The sequence below is a fragment of the Ahaetulla prasina genome, chromosome 2 (assembly GCF_028640845.1).
Source record: "Ahaetulla prasina isolate Xishuangbanna chromosome 2, ASM2864084v1, whole genome shotgun sequence".
NCBI classification, from domain to species: domain Eukaryota; kingdom Metazoa; phylum Chordata; class Lepidosauria; order Squamata; family Colubridae; genus Ahaetulla; species Ahaetulla prasina.
This window is the reverse complement of record NC_080540.1, coordinates 210559639-210577083: the sequence shown is the minus strand read 5'-3', so window position 1 is coordinate 210577083 and position 17445 is coordinate 210559639. Positions and strand designations below refer to the sequence as shown.

At 39.1% G+C, this 17445-nt stretch overlaps 1 protein-coding gene across 2 annotated transcripts; it reads left to right on the top strand.

Annotated features, from left to right (window-relative positions):
- Positions 1–2219: 2219 nt before the first annotated feature.
- DNAJC25 (DnaJ heat shock protein family (Hsp40) member C25) lies at positions 2220–10744 on the top strand. 2 transcript variants are annotated; one of them, XM_058168832.1, is made up of 4 exons: positions 2220–2659; positions 7006–7158; positions 9335–9805; positions 10436–10744. In XM_058168832.1, the coding sequence occupies exons 1-4, from the start codon at positions 2324–2326 to the stop codon at positions 10556–10558; spliced, it is 1083 nt and encodes a 360-aa protein (XP_058024815.1). In that variant the 5' UTR covers positions 2220–2323; the 3' UTR covers positions 10559–10744. The 2 variants fall into 2 exon arrangements, with proteins under 2 accessions (XP_058024815.1, XP_058024816.1); XM_058168833.1 differs by having other exon boundaries at positions 2517–2718.
- The last annotated feature ends 6701 nt before the right edge of the window (positions 10745–17445 follow it).

The following is a 17445-nucleotide window of genomic DNA, read 5'->3' as shown; positions in this document are numbered from 1 at the left end:
AAAATAGGGACCATCTTTGGTGGGAAGGTAACAGTGTTCTGTGCGCCTTTGGACTTTAGTCATGCTGGCCACATAACCAGGAAGACGTCTTCGGACAGCACTGACTCTTTGGCTTTGAAACGGAGATGAGCACCACCCCCTAGATTCAGGAATGACTAACAAATATGTGCGAGGAGAACCTTTACCTTTACCTTTAAAAGCAAGATGTGCTGCTTGTCATTAGAAACTGGAAAGCCAAAATTGGAAATATGGAGGAAAATGTGGTTGGACTGTATGGCTGAAGAAATCAAATAAAGAAAGAGAATAACTCAGCAATGTCTGCTAATCCAAATATTTTTTCATTGCTATCACTGTCATCAGATCAGGGACAGTACCAAATGTAGTACTTGGAAATGAAACAGATGACATGACTGGCACAAGGAGGTGGAAGAGCTCAGTTGTAACAAAAAGATGTGGTCAGCAGCTGCTTGAAGAACAAAGCAGGAACTACCCATGTTGCAAGTTCCAAGTCAAGGTCAAGCAGGAGAAAACCAACCTGTTTTTACAATATGAACTTGGGCATAATACCTACCATTTTCAAGGAAGACATCAGGAATCATTTTGAAGCTTTGAACTTCCTTGATGGAGAACTAGAGCTCTGAAATAAATACAAATGTTGCTAAGGATGAATGTGAAAAGAGACTGCCAAAGACCTAAAAGCAGAAGAAAGCAACTGGATATTACAACAAACCATGGAAATGGCCCAAAAAATAAATAAGAGAAACCAAAGGTATAAAAGACAAAAATCTCAGGAAAGAACAGTTTCAGACCTGATCATCTTTACAATGATACCTGTAAAGACATTAAAGATGGAAGCAGACATAAAAAACAAGCCCTTTCAAAAGATCTTGGACTACAGTCTTGAATTTGTTCCATCTTGAATTTGTATGATTCTAATGGACAGATAGAAACTGATTACAAAAATCGCGTAAAGGTGGAAGGATTAAAGATGTCAACATCCAAGTTGCATTGGAACACACTTGCTTACATTTAGCATTAGAACATCAGATTAGATTAGCACTGCAGTCATTATAATATCAGAAGGCTTCTGGAATTGATGGAATTATCTTCAGAACTGACAAGTAACAAAACAGGAACCTATAAAGGATCCAACCAAAGTATGCCATGTCTAGTGAGCAGCAAAGTGGCCAACAGATTAGAAGACATCAGTCTATATACCAATACCAAAGAAAGGAAACTCAGCGGAGTGTGCATACATAATTTCTACCTGCAAGCCAAATAATGCTTAGAATCACCCAATGCAAAATAGTCATGCATAGAAAGGGAGAAGCCCAATTTTCAAGATGAGATTAGATTAGATTAGAATTCTCTATTGGCCAAGTGCGATTGGACACACAAGGAATTTAACTCCGATGGGTAGAGGGACACAAAGCATTTCTAATATTGCGTGCTGGATAATTAAGAAAGACAACGGATACTAAAATCAAGGTTAATATGTGCCCATTGAGTATAGAAAGGCCTTTTGATGGTGTAGACGTGTCAAGCCGTGCAATGGGAATCCGAGAATATCTCATTGTTCTCATGCAGAAACCAGAAGCCAGTCTGCGCAGAAAATGAGACAAAGCTGTATACTGTCGTTTATTCAATCTGTATGCTGAAATTAGACGGTCCGTCAGTCATCTTGGAGAAAATGTAGCTAAGTGATCCTTAAGAGTCAACACAATCCGATCAATTATTTAAAAAAAAAACACTGCCCACATTCTTGGGCGCATCATTTTATATACAATTGATTTTGGTTCTTTCATCTTGGAGCTCGCAGGTTTTCTCTCCCAGCTATTGGCTAAGCAGGCTCCACGTGTCGCTCCTAGGCCGTAGGCATCTCCCTCTGAACTCCACCCGTTCGTTTCCATTGGCCCGCTCGGGTTGCTCTATTCCCGCCCCCCCTCGCGTCCCGCCCACCTCCCAACGCGTCTTCAACCTCTCCTTTTGCCGTGCGGGCTTCCCATCTCGGCCAGCCTCGCCTGCCGATCTCCTCCCTTCCGCTCTTCGATTGGCTGATTGTTCCTCCTTCCCGACCATTCCCTTTTGACGCCGGGGCGGCTCGGGGAACGTAAGGTGGCGGCTTTGCCAAGCCCCATTCGCTTTGTCCACGTCCAAACGTTCTGGCCCCGCCCTTAGGCTAGTGCTGCTGCTGCTGCGGCCGGCCGGCCGGCCGGCGGGCGGGGCGGGGGGGTGGGGGAAAGGCGGCGAGGCGCGCGGTGGAGGTTGCGGCCGTCTCGCGCGCGAAGCCCGACGGCAAAGGCTCCCGGGAGCGACCGCGGCGATGGCGGCGGCGCCGACACCGCTGGGGAACTCCCGGGGCCGTTTTCGGTGGCGGCCGGGACACTGGCCGCTGTTGGTGTGGGCCCTCCAGTGCCTGTGCCTGTGCCCGCGGCCGGTGGAAGCCCTGGTGGAAGGCTTGTATTGCGGCAAGCTGGTGTGCTACGACGTGCTCGGGGTCAGCCGCGATGCCAGCAAGGCTGAAATCGCCCGGGCTTACCGGCAGCTGGCTTTGCGTTACCATCCGGATCGGCAGCGGAAACCCGATCGGGATGGCAAAGGAGCCGAGACCGCTCAGGAGAAATTCCTGCTCATCGCTACCGCCTACGAGACCCTCAAGGTGAGAGAGCGGGGCCGGGACCGCCCCCTCCCTCCTGCCGGCCTGGGCGGATGCCTCCGGTAAGACCCCCCCTCCCGGCACCCTCCCCCCTCCCGGCACCCTCCCCCCTTCTGCGAACGCGCGCCTCCTCCCGCCGGTCGCCTTGAGAGAGGATGGAGCAGCTGTTGGGGGGGACAGGAATGGCTGAAGCCGACGGGAGGACTCCGAATGGAAGTGGCCTTGGTTGCTTGGGCCTCTGGAGTATTTCCTTAGGATGATATATATAGATATAGATATAGATATTTTAATTGCAGGTCGTCCCTAATCGCTGTGCTTGCACGGGCTGGCTGGGGATGATGCAAAGTGTAGTGCCGTGTTAATGGAGTGATGCCAGGGCTAGGCAGACCCACAGGTGTCAAATTAGGAAAGGTTACTTAAAGTCAAAATTTTAAAAAGAGAGAGAGAGAGGGAGCTCTGTTGCATCAGGTTACAAGTCCTTTCTGATCCAGCAGTCTTGCTTTCCCCATATTGGTCAGCTAGGATACTCAAGAAATTTGTCCTGCTTTGGCTAAAAAAAAAAGGGCTTCTTCAAGGAAAAGTCCTATTGAAAGACATCGACTTTGGCAAATGTCTACGGAGATTCTCAGTCATCCAGGTCAGATGTCTCCAACCTTGGCAACTTTAAGCCTGGAGCACTTCAACACCCAGAATTCCCCAGCCAGCAAAGGTGGCTGGGGAATTCTGGAACTTGAAGTCCTCCAGGCTTAAAGTTGCCAAGGTTGGAGACACCTGCTCCAGGTCATGGTTGTCCCAAAGGGGCTTTCCCCTCCCCCGAAGAGGCAACTGGACTTTCTTGTTTTTCTCTGAAGACGTTTTGGCTTCTCATCCAAGAAGCAGCTCTGACTGGATGGTGAGGAATGGAAGGATTTATACTCCTTGACTGGATGACCAGTTGTCTTCAAGAAGTATAAATCTTTGGCTCTCTCAATTATCCAACATGAGTTTATTAGAAATAATGTTTTGTGTCCCTCTGCCCTCCAGAGACAAATTACTTGTGTGTCCAATCACACTTGACCAATAAAGAATTCTAATCTAATCCAAAACCATCTTGAAGTGCTTCCATTCCCCACCATCCTGTCAGAGCGGAAGAAGCTTCTTGGCTGAAAAGCAAAACGTCTTCAAAGAAAAACAAGGAAGTCCAGTTGCCTCTTGGGACAATCGGATTTGGCAGTTAAATGGAACCTTCCTGCATTAGAAGCAGTAAACAGGTGGTCCTCGATTTACGACTGCATTCGAGCCCCAAATTTATTTTGCTAAGTGAGAAATTTGTTAAGTGAGTTTTGTCCCATTTTACGACTTTTCTCGCCATATTTGTTAAGTGAATCACCACAATTCTTAAATTAGCAACATGGCTGTTAAGTGAATCTGGTTTCCCTATTGACTTTGCTTGTCAGAAGAAGGTCACAAAATATGACTCTGGGACACCGCAGCTGTCATAATTGTGAGTCAGCTGTCAAGCATCCGAATGTAAATCGTGTGACCATGGGGATGCTGCAACAATCATAAGTGTGAAAAAGGGTCATAACTCACTTTTTTTCAGCGCCATTATAACTGAATGGTCACTAAATGAACTGTTGTAAATCGAGGACTATCTATATTTGGTGCCATCTTTTAGGGACAACAAGAAGGGAAGATGGATTCTTTTGAACTATACTTGCGGGCTTTGAGGAGTATTTGTCTAGCAGCGGTAACAAATAACTTCTGGACTAGACAAATCTTTGGATTGTCTCAACACCGCAGTTTTCGTATTCTTAGAACATGAGACAGGAAGGGATCCTGCAGAAGACTTTTAAAATTAAAACCCTTTGAGACTTTTCTATGTTCTGAATATTTGAAATGTCAGCATTAGGATTTGAAATGGGAAATAACACATCACATCATGCAGGTGTTTAAAGCGTTCCATGTACTTTAGTAGTGTCAACACTTCTAATATAAGGTTATGTGTTGTTTTATCCCCAAACTTCAAAAGAAGCAGAATTTCAAAGAAGAGGGCTTTTGAGAGAGATTATTGACTAGAAGTAGATACTTCCTAACAATGAACAACAATTGTCATAAATTGGAGATGTCCTAGAGACATTGTATAATCCCACCACTGCTATATATGCGTGTTCAAAAGGTATACTCATGTAAACAAGCAATTTAGGTGTCAGAGTAACCCTGTCCTCTAAACTTTATGCAGCAAGAGATTTGTGACTTAAAAAGAACCAAGTGTAGGGTATCACATTTGGTGATATGCCAGGATTCATGGGTGAACCTAAAGTAGCTCTTTAGATTGCACCAGGCAGTGGACAGAATGCAGAGAGTCAGTAACATCGTTAATTTCCAATAAATTGAATTAGCTTATATAAAAAAATCCCTTGAACTTGACAGGATTTGAAAAAAAAAATGAGCTATGAGCATTATTTTTAAAAGTCTCCAAAAGCCCAGTTGAGGATCTTCTAATTTTTATCATATATTAAAATGTGCCTTCTTAATAGGCTGAAATCCAAATAAAACTATGAATTTTACTTTTTCTCCCCAACTTCAATTGTATTTTTTAATACAATTTATAAGTTTTTCCATTCAAAATGTTTGATAGGGACTGAGAATGTTTTAAGAAAAACTTTCAGCCATGTTAGATTATTGCAAACCAGTCCATGAAGGACTTAAACTAGTAAAGAATCTTTTGAATGATTAAATATAGGTAATGTTTGACTTTGAGGACTATAAAAATACAATAGTTGTCATATATGTATTTAAAAAGTTTTATTTAGGACCCAATTTTAGCAGAAATATCTCTGTTCCCTCTTTTAAGATGAATTCAACACTGGGTGGGTCATAGCTTTATGATGGAATTTCTCCAGTCCTACTTAATGTGTGACATGACAAAAAGCAAGTCCCATATTCAACATTTTCCATCTCCAAAAGAGACTTTTAAAAAAATTGAAATGAGTAAAGAGTAACTGTCAATCATATTTGGGGAAGTTATCAAGATGAATGGTGGTGGTCTGATCTTTATAAATAAATTTTCTATCCTTTATCTCTTATATCTCTTCTAAAGTATCTCTAAAACAGGGCTTTTCACTTTCTGGGCCATAAAAATCTGGATGATTGTGAAATTTTAGTGTTTTGTGTATTTGTTTGCTTCCCTCAGTATTTAGCAGCCTTTCTATAAAGGACGTGATGTTGAGATTTGTTGTAAAAAGGAGCAATCTTTACCTTGCATTCAGTTTTTAGCAAGCATCTTCTCTGTTTCATTTACTCTTGAACATAAAGGGGGTACATCTGTTTAGTTGTTAGGTGCAAGAGTAGAGAAGTTTCAGTTCTTTCAAAACCAGCCCTCTTTGGTATGTGAAGTTTGGGACAAATCCTTTTAATTTGCATCAGGATGAGAAATAATAAGTTGATCAATGAGTAGACAAACAGGAGTATTTCTGATCTTCATCCAAATAACTGCAATGGAAAGCTTAGGAAACTGTTAGCAGATGCTCAATAATTTCTCTATCCTTTCAGTACATTGAATATTTTGAGGGCATTCGTTCATTAATTTCAGTATGGACAAAAAAAAACAGTAACATGATGTTGTCTAATCGAACTAATCACTATAAGTAATGTGTGAAGAAATTGAAGAGGATTTCTGAGTTGTGTGACTCAAGTTACTAAAAATCTTCAAAGCAAGTGAATTGAAGAGTAGTGCTTTCCTTTATTCAAGAAAAAATAAACATTTTATTTTAGAAAATAAAAGTGATGGATGGTTAGAGACCAGTAGCTTGGCTAGAAGTCTCTTGGGGGAAAAAAAGACAATTATAAACAAGGGTGGTAAAGAGTATCCTTCAGGAAGGCTACATGGAATGGAAGGAAGCGTTCAGATATAATTTGTGATCGATCATGTTGTTTATTGCAGTCATTTTATGAATGACCAAACTTTTCCTTGCCAGACATTTGTGAAAGTATCAGTGGCATCTTATCAAAAACATATGTATGTCCTCTAGTCAACAAAATTGGGACCCTTGTCTTACCTAAGGACACAATTCAGTCATGGAGTTATCATGTTATTCTGAAAGTATGTAATATTTTTTTCATTTGTGTGTGAAAGTAAATGTATTGCTTTGTTTAAATTCAGCTTTCTTAGTTGTTTTGTTTTATTGCATTTTTATTTGAATATAATTAATTTGTTTTGATAGTTTAATTTCTAAATCAGCAAAGCCAGGTATATAATTGCCATAAAAAGTACATTAAAAAGCATTTACTTACACCGACATACACCTTTTCTTTCCTTCTGAAATGAAATATTTCCACATTTAAAAAACTGCCAATCGCTTTTTCAGGATGAAGAAACTCGTAAGGATTATGATTATATGCTGGATCATCCTGAGGAGTATTACAGCCATTACTATCACTATTATTCTAGAAGATTGGCACCCAAGGTGGATGTCAGAATAGTGATTCTTGTCACTGTTTGTGCCATTTCTATATTTCAGGTAAGTACTGCATGCTTATATTCTATCTGGTCCCATATTCTTCTTTAGTTTGGACATACAAAGTATTGGATCCAGAATTCCACTTCTATTGGAGGGTGGAGGTGAGGAAAATACCTTCTCTCTAGAGCAGGGGTCTCCAACCTGGGCAACTTTAAGCCTGGCGGACTTCGACTCTAGAGCCCATTGTGTGGGGAGCCTGCATGGGGAAGAGGTAATTGGTTACTTCTCTCTTTATGCTACAGCTCAGTAGGGGAAGGTAAATATGCTAAGTGTTTTTCTTCCTAAATTTAAACAGTAAGCAATAAAGCTTGTAAAGTTTTAAACATTGTTCTTGTGCAGGTTTACCTTGGTTGAGACACAGTGCATACAGGTAGTCCTCAATTTACAAGAGTTCATTCAGTGACCATTAGAAGTTACAACGGCAATGAAAAAAGTGACATAACACTAATGGTCATTATAGCCTCCCCATGATCACATGATCAAAATTCACAGAAGTCACAAAATTTGCTTGACAACTCATATTTATGATGGTTGCAGTGTTCTGGGGGTGGCATGTGATCACTTCTTGCAACCTTCTGACTATCAACATCAGTGGGGAAGCCAAATTCACTTAGCAACTGTGTTACTAATTTAACAACTGCAGTGATTCACCTAACAACTGTGCCAAGAAAGGTTGTAAAATGGGGCAAAATACACTTAACTATTTCACTTAGCAACATAATTTTTTTTAAAAAAATTTTTTAATTTGAATTTATATCCCGCCCTTCTCCGAAGACTCAGGGCGGCTTACACAGTGTTAAGCAATAGTCTTCATCCATTTGTATATTATATACAACGTCAACTTTTATTGCCCCCAACAATCTGGGTCCTCATTTTACCTACCTTATAAAGGATGGAAGGCTGAGTCAACCTTGGGCCTGGTGGGACTTGAACTTGCAGTAATTGCAAGCAGCTGTGTTAATAACAGACAGACTTAGTCTGCTGAGCCACCAGAGGCCCTTTTTTGGGGCTCAATTGTGGTCGTAAGTTGTAATTTGGTATATAGACTTGCCACATATTGGGAATTGTGTCATTTATTAATATTGAACTTCTGTATTCATAAAGCCACAGATCAATCTACATATCTCTTTATTTTTTGTTATGACATGATTAAACATAAAAGTTCGCATACAGGTAATTCTCAGATCATGACTGCAATTCAGCCTGGTGAGGACTGTCTATACATGTTTGAACAAAAAGAGATTGTTATAAAAACACAAGCAAGTAGCACATGAAAATAATGCATTTGATTTCCTTAAAAATTGCATGAATTTCAGAAAAGACAAAATGAACAAGGTTGTACTTATACAGGCAAAAAGACACTTAACAAAGTGAATTTTATATTTAGACCAAGTAGTAGTATGTGAAAAATAGTTAGTTTACTTTATTGTCATTGCACATGGTACAACGAAATTAAATGCCATCTTCAGTGTACATTATAACTATAAAAATAAAAACACATACATACATCCTTTGCATTCTATACAATTGAAATTGAAAACCCGATATTGTACTATATCGTAGAATTCAATATGGTTATTGCCCTGGGATAGAAACTGTTTTTCAGCCTATTTATCCTTGTTTTTATTATCCTGTACCATCTGCCAGATGGTAATAGTTCAAAGAAAGGGTGCCCAGGATGAGATGGATCTTTAAGAATGTTTTAAACTTTCTTAAGGCAGTGGGAGCTATAAAGCTCTTCCAAAGAGGGGAGAGGACAACCAATGATCCTCTGGGCAATGACATTGACCCTCTAGAGTGCTGTCCTCTCTGCCACCGTGCAATTGGCAAACCATACACAGATGCAGTAAGTTAAAATACTCTATGTGGTGCAGCAGTAGAAGGCCACCAGCAGTTTTTCATTCAGTTGTTGTTTCCTGAGAAGTCTCAGGTAATATAATCTCTGCTGGGCCCTTTTGACCAGTGCTGCAATATAAGTGCCCCAGGTCAGGTCCTCTTTTATGATGACTTATGGTAAGCAAGAGCTGGATTTATTCCTTCTATAGTTCACTATAAGCTCCTTGGTCTTATTTGTGTTAAGGACCAAGTTATTGTCTCTACACACTTTTAAAAATAAAGGTTAAAGGGTTCTCAAAAGTTAAAACTGTAAGTTTAAATTTGCCATTTCATGTTTTAGTTCTTCAGCTGGCGGACTAGCTACAATGAAGCTATCAACTACCTAGCAACTATGCCAAAATATCGAATACAAGCTACTGAGATTGCTAGGCAACAGGGGCTATTGAACAGAGCCAAAGAAAAGGGCAAAAACAGACGATCGAAGGAAGAAATCCGCAAAGAAGAAGAAGAAATTATCAAAGATGTAATAAAAAACAAAATAGATATCAAAGGTGGCTACCAGAAACCCCGAATATCTGACATTCTCTTGTTTCAAATTGTTTTAGCACCTTTTTATCTGTGCAAATACATAGGATGGTATTTTTGGTGGATTTATTGTTTCAACATCAAAAGGCAAGAATATGGTGAAGAAGAGAAATTGTACATCATACGCAAATATATGAAAATGTCACAATCCCAATTTGACACTTTGGAAGATCATCAGAGAGAGTCTTTTCTTGACCGGCAGCTTTGGATAAAAGAAAATTACGAGGTGAGTGATGGTGGCACCAGAGAAGTTACCCCCCTTCCTACCATAATCTAGGCCTGTTGAGTAGCTATAGAGATGATTTTCACAATCTTACAGCATTGGTCTCATTCAGCAATTCCCAAGTAATTATTAATAGATTTATACTGAGCCCACAGGGTTAATCATCCACAATGCAATTGTTTTATCATCCACAGTGCAATTGTTATCTGTTGACTGTTAAAGTGCAACAGATAGTCTCCTACTTTTCTTGGTGTGGATTTTGTGAAGCATATCACTTTCTCTTTAAATAATACACAATAAATGCATAGTCACTATAGTCTCATAAGATACATTTTTGTTCATTTCTATAACATCTAGTTAATAGATTTCTAATGGAGATTTGTTTTAAGCTGTTAGTTCTGCTAACTGCTATTTGCTATATATAAAGACAAGATGGTAGTTCAGGAAGCAGAGTTCTAGAACCAGTTCTTCACTTAACAGTTATGCAATTCACAAAAATCCTATTTGAAATACCTAATATTATATGGATGAGTCTGCATTTCAAAGTGATGTGTCTACACTGAAATTTGCAATGAGTTTGTGTAGGTATCTATGGCAGACTGATGTGGCTTTCGTTAAACCTTCCCTTTTTAGCTTTACAAACAAGAGCAAGAGGAGGAGCTGAAGAAAAAAATGGCAATGGATCCTCGATGGAAAAGATACCGGCGATGGATGAGGAATGAAGGACCTGGAAGACTGACATTTATTGATGATTGACATGCGCGAAACATGTACAATCATGTCACAGATGATTGACAGGATTATTCATATCTAAAATGTTCAGAGTTTAACTGCTGTGTTTCAGTGGTGTCCTAAAACTCAGGAATTAATCAGGGAGAAAACTAGTAACATTTTATGATTTTATATATGTGCTTACAAATAAAAGTAAATATGTTAATTATACATATTTTTTTTCACTCTTGGTGTGCTATGGAATTAAAACTCTGAGGCAGATGCATTAATTCCTTTATACTGCTATTATGTTGGTAGTCCTCAACCTATAACCATCTGTTTAGGGACCATACAAAGTTACAACGGCAGTGAAAAAGCGACTTATGATAATTTTTCATGCTTATGACCATTGCAGCATCCCTATGGTCACATGATTAAAATTCAGGTGCTTGGCAACTGGTTCATATTTATGATGGTTGTCCCAGAGTTATGTGATCATCTTTTGTGACCTACTAAAAGCAAACTCAAAGGGATGCCAGATTCATTTTACAACTGTGTTACCAACTTAACTGCCGTGATTCACTTTACAGCGGTGGCAAGAAAAGTAAAATGGGGCAAAACTCATTTGACTGTCTTGCTTAGCAATGGAAATTTTGAGCTCAGTTGTGGCCGTAAATCGAGGACTACCTGTAATCATGTAGGTATAATCTACAAATATTGAATTTTAGGTATTGAACAAATCTTGGAACGTGATTGCTTTTGCTTTTCTTCTCTATAAACTTGTTTTTATTTATTTAAAACATTTCTGTAGCCACCCTCCTTAAAGTTGAGCTCTGGTTGGCTTACAATCCAAAAAGAAGACATTATTTACAGCAATAAAACACAAGAAACTAAAACCTAAAAAAGAAAAATTTGGTGCCACGGCTACACATCTCTGTTGTCTCATGTCAATCTCATCCCACTTTGACCTCACCCTATCCCAGCACTTGGAGGAATAATCCTGCTGTGAAAGTCACCTTTGCTTATATATCAGGAAAAACAATATTTTTTAAAGATTGAAAGCAATGGCAGTTTGGTTGTAGCATTGCCTGAGCTTGCAAAGACAGATTTCCAGTAAGAACAGGAATAGTACTTTCGGCAAGCATCTGCTAAAATTCCATAGCATTAGATAGTGAAACATGTACAATTGCAACAGTCAGAATTATTTCAACAAATTTTTGGCTAAATCTACACCAGACAAGTTAAAATGTTAATGGAGTATGCCTTATCTCTTCTATAATCCTGAGGTTTTAAAAAATGTTAGTATATGTAGTACTCTGAAACAGGTAAATTTCTACTGCTGAAAAAATATTTAACTTTTAAACTGTGTTTATTAATAACTGATGTGCAATTTGGCTGATGATAAACTACCTTATAGTGTTTCAATTCCAGTTCATTTGGTTGAAATTACAAATATACCAATAAGTATTGAAATAAGAGCATTTGAAGAAAGCAGATATTAAGCCCTGGAATCTGAAACACATTAGCTCTCATGTACAGAGCTTTTATTATTATTATTCATTAGGGAAAGCTCCACTGTGACTAGTGAGATTTGAATTTATGTAACATAAAACAATCCATCTGTGCTGCTTTGGGAGCATTTCTCCAGATAAATGCTCATAAAGACCATCTAAGCTGAGAAATATCTGAAAAATCATAATTTCTAATGTAAACAGACCAAAATCAGCATCATTATTACCTTATATCCCCATTCCCCCTCCTGATGTCTAGCTGTATTTAAATTATAGCTCCTATTATACCCAGGCAGGCATACTTTCTGGATATATTTTTTAAACGAAACTGCTGGGAAGGAGAATATGGACAGTGTAGCTTAAAATCCCATTAGGTAGATAGAACCAAGATATCCACTGCCAAGGAAGGCTGAGCCTGCTTTTATAGAGAGGTGTTATACTAACAGAATCTTGCAAGTTCTCCTCCTCCTCCTCCTTTCACTGAACTGGAGTGATCAACCCGAGCTGCTGCTTTACACTATGTTACCTCAGTGGCTCCCAACTTTTTGGGGCGTCAAGGACTGTTTCCATGGAGAGAGGTTTTTCCACGGACCGGAGAGGGTGTGGTTTAGCATGCTGCCTGGATCCCACGGATGGGGCTTCGCTTGTTTGCATGGCCCAGTTTCTGGCATGCCATGGCCCAGTGCCAGACCACGGATCAAGGGTTGGAGACCTCTATGTTACTTTGTTTCTCTGGACTTTAAAAATGGTGTTTTGCTTCCTTTGCCTAGGTTGTTGCGTATCTCAGCCAAGTGGCAGACAGAAACATATTAGACTTGCAGGAACATGAGAGATCTTGAGTGATTCCCAGATCAGATGAAGATTTCCTCAAATATAAACATGTACCCTTAAGTAGTTTATGGTAAAATGTCTCTATGCTTTCCTGTTATGCATTGTTTTTGGAGTGTTTCCCTAATTACATGTCTTGCTTTGTGAACTCACCAGGTGTTTTTACCACCTTCCTCCTACAGTATTTAGAACAGAAGACTTTTTTTCCATTCAATAAGGCTTGACACTAGAGTATTTATTTATTTATTTATTTATTTATTTATTTATTTATTTATTTATTTATTTATTTAATCATATTTTTATACCGCCCTATCTCCCGATCGACTCAGGGCGGTTTACAGCCTGATAAAAACACAAATATAAATACAAGATAAAACACCAATTAAAAAACTTATTGAATAAGGCTGAATATTAAAATTACGATTAAAATAATAAAACCCTGTTAAAAACCAAATTTAAAATTTAAAATTCTAGTCCAGTCCTGCGCAGATAAATAGATGTGTTTTAAGCTCGCGGCGAAAGGTTCGAAGGTCAGGAAGTTGACGGAGTCCTGGGGGAAGTTCGTTCCAGAGGGTGGGAGCCCCCACAGAGAAGGCCCTTCCCCTGGGAGTCGCCAGTAATGAATAATGTTACAACCTCGAAGTCATATTGAGGTTTATTTATGTTATTTTGCTCAGAAGTGTAAAATGTGTGCTTCGAGAACCTGGGCATCACAAATCCTGAGCAACTGTATTTAAAACAGGAATTTCAACTGCTGCTGGTATGCCAAGATGGAATCTAGAAGTAGTCAGGTGTGGAACAGAAAAAAAGATCGCCACTTTAATTTAAACTTTCAATGAAAATGATAAAATAATCACACAATGTCTCTAAACTGAAATTTTTCAGAGCATTTTGTTTCTATCATCGATGGTAAGATGCAGCTTCTTCACCAATATGACCAGTAGAACTTGTGACAGAAAAGGTTACAACCTGCAGCTCTATATTAATTAAATCAGAAATTATTTCCCCAAGAAACATGGGAGTTAACATTTTATTTTAGACAAAGTCTATAAGGAAAAATGTCTAGGTCCCTCTTCAGACAACTACTGCTGGAATTCTTTGCAGTGTGATTTGCAGTTTGCAGTTTATTTGCAGTTTATTCAGAAATAAATTATACTTGCTCCATATTCTAGTAAGTGTGCCACCCATACTGCATTAAAGCAAACTTATTTGAATTGTTAGAAATTCAATTATCTTTATGAAATAGTTTCAAGAAATGTCCCATTTATTTGCAATTATCTCAGATTTTGATTTTGGGGTTCCCATTCATACCTGACTGCCGATGTCTATATTATTGATAAATTATTTTCTAAATGGGAAAGTAATTGTGAGAATCATAGATGCTCCATGGCAGGGGTCTCCAACCTTGGCAACTTTAAGCCTGGAGGACTTCAACTCCCAAAATTCTGGGAGTTGAAGTCCTCCAGGCTTAAAGTTACCAAGGTTGGAGACTCCTGCTCCATGGTGTTCAACTAGCTTAGATTTCCTCAACCTTCCTGCCTCCAGCCCTTAACTATTTTTGCTTTTCAGTCAGCTTCAGTCATATACAACATGTTCCTCTATGAACACATGGACATGTGATGGTGACTCTTCTTTCTTGGTTGTGAAGCTCGGGAAGATGGTTCTGGATAATTCATGGTCTTGCTAGAAGGAAAGTTTTTTTTTTTTTTAATGAAGTCTTTCCTGTGCTTAGATCTTTTAAGAATCTATTCTGTTTCAAACCTCTTATTCAGAATAGTTTTGCAATGACGGTTCTGCTGAGGAAGAAAGATTTACATTGTACATAAGGTGAATGATAAATGCCGTAGTCCGCTGTAACTTTAGAATTCAACGGGCAGGCACAAACACAAAACCCAGGTATCAATAAGGTATCAGTAAGACAAAATTGTCAATAAAAAAGACAAAAAGTCTGTATAGTGGACATAGTAGTACCTGGAGACAACAGAACGGAGGAGAAAGAACTGGAGAAAATCACAAAATACAAAGACCTGAAAATAGAACAATTATGGCAAAAGAAAACAAAAATAGTACCAATAGTGGTTGGTGCCATGGATGCAATCTCCAAACATCTGGAGCACCAAATGTTCTGTCTGAAGCATCTTGGAACACTCAGCACTGACAAAATCACTTATCGGTCAATTGCAAAAGGCAGTTTTACTTGGAACGTTTACATCCTGCAACAATACTTTTTTAACACCATCAAACAACATCTACCTATCCCATGTGTTTAGGAAGGACTCAATAGTCGAATACACTCTAAACATCTGGCTGATTGCAATGAATTATAATAATAGCACATTTGGAACCAAGACAGAAATCTCATTTTTCCTTCTCCTTACTGCTCCAAGTGATTGGCTGAAAGAGGAATTCTGTACAGCTTTCAAGGTGAGAAACAGAAAAGGAGAGGCAATTCTCTTATTCTGCAATGTGGGAAAGATTCTTTTATGCAATGTAGAAGAATGGGAATTACTGTCCTACTGCATAAATAAGGCTTGTACCTTCATATATGTTTATTTATATTATGTAAAAAGAAGAGGGCTAAGCAGGGGAATGGCCATGGATTGGTAGTAATGGGGAGCCATCCATTCAGAGACGAAATTATCTCTGTCCCAATAATAAATAACATAGCTTTACATGTCACAAAATTAAAGAGTTGCTCACATAAGTAGCTTCTAATCACATGCTAGCTAATTTGTGTTTTGTTTAGGATCTCATTTATGCCCTGCTTTTTAAAAAATTACACACCTATGTAATTCCTGAGGCTACAAAGTTGTGTTTCTTAAGAAGCTACTTACGTCCTGCAAGGCTCAGTTGTAACTGAAGAACGATAAGACCATGGTTGCCTGCGTTTCTGCTGTTTGGAAAAAGAAAGTCAAAACACTCCACAGACTATGCCCAAGGTCCTGGAAAATGAAAAGCTTTTTAAAAGATGGCTTTGGATATCAGCTAATGTTTCTCAATGTTGCCTGGCTCTAGGAATTTCACAAAATAGTCACCAACCTTGAGGGATGTTTTTTAAACCTCTGAGTTCCTTTAAGCAGCAAATACAGAACTGTCCAAAATGGTTTCTTATCATCTGTTTTCAGACTCTAGTTATTGTGAAATTGTCAGCTACATAGAGTGCTTTGGTGTAAGGAATGCAAATGTAGAAGTAGAAAAAAAAAGTTATTTGGTGCAGACATGTAGTTTATTTAATTACTGTCTTTGTAGACAAAATATTTCTTAAATGAAAAGATCCAACAGATGCTATTATTGTTGCTTTTTGCTTTCACCCCGATACCCAGTGGGGAGGAAGTTAAAGTAAATATTATGGAAATCTTAGCGGCAGCCGTATGGATGGAATATTCTCAAGGCTAATGTTAGTTACGATATCTTTGTAGAAATAATATTCCTTGAAAATGTAGGCAGAAAGGTCATTTGAAAAGATACAAAGAAGAACACTACAAAAATAGTGTTCCTTCCTATCAAATTTGGAAGGGTATGAATCTTCTGAAATTGGATGCTTTATTGTATGTTTTGGATCCCCACATTGGGGAACAATAAACAAACCAATAAATGTTCATCTATCCTGAGGAAAAATTTTTTGTTGTTGATTGTTAATTCAGCTCCTCCTTGATTAAAGAGCACATTCTTCTATTCATCAGAATATGACAAACGTGACAATAAAATAGGAATGTCCTGTTGCCTAAGCCATTAAGGCAGTGATTCTCAACCTTTATAGTGCTGCAACCCCTTTAATACAATTCCCCATGATGTGGTGACCCCCAACCGTAAAATTATTTTCATTTTGAATTTATCGCGCCTGAAGCCATATTGGCTAGCGATCTGAACTGCTTGCGATTGCCTTGAGGACGGAGGCATTAAAGCAGAGACTCCTCCCCTATTAAGTTTATCACGCCTGAAGCCAGATTAGGCTAGCGATTGGGAGTGATTGCAGCTTGCTTGAGAGGGAGACATCAGAGCAAAGATTTCTCTTTTTAAATTCATGGCGCCTGAAGCCGAATTCGGCTAGCGATTTGAAGAGCCTGCAATTGGCTTGTGAAGTCAACTATTGGAACGCGATTCTTCGACTCGCAAGTATACTTCCCATATTTCCGATGGTCTTAGGCGACCCCTGGCAAATCATCATTCAACCCCCAATGGGGTCCCGACCCACAGGTTGAGAACCGCTGCATTAAGTGGTAAAAAAGGCTTCACTGTGGAAATTGAAAAGTCCGTATGTTTTTGTAAAGAACAGTAGAATGGAGCCAACCAGCTGATTTGGGCTTCTCTTAGCATTTGCTTTTGGCCTACATATGACAGGAGATGAAAGGCTCAGATGTGAAATGACCAAGGCACATATACAGGCAGTCCTTGACTTACGGCTGATCATTTAGTGACAGTTCAAAGTTACAACAAATCCCTCCTCCCAAAAATACTTACGACTTGGTTCCGAAGTTCCAATGGCCATCTCCCCCTCCCCCCCCACCCTCCATGATCACATTTCAGGATCTCAACAACTGCCTCGCTTTTATAGTCATTTGCAGCATCCCATAATCACGTGATCACTATTTA

Bases quoted from the DNA above. Each gene is read 5' to 3' on its own strand.
- DNAJC25 (XM_058168832.1), top strand. From the start codon at position 2,324: ATGGCGGCGGCGCCGACACCGCTGGGGAACTCCCGGGGCCGTTTTCGG. The intron at 7,159-9,334 runs GTAAGTACTGCA...TTCATGTTTTAG, and splicing joins GTGCCATTTCTATATTTCAG to TTCTTCAGCTGGCGGACTAG. The intron at 9,806-10,435 runs GTGAGTGATGGT...TTCCCTTTTTAG, and splicing joins GGATAAAAGAAAATTACGAG to CTTTACAAACAAGAGCAAGA.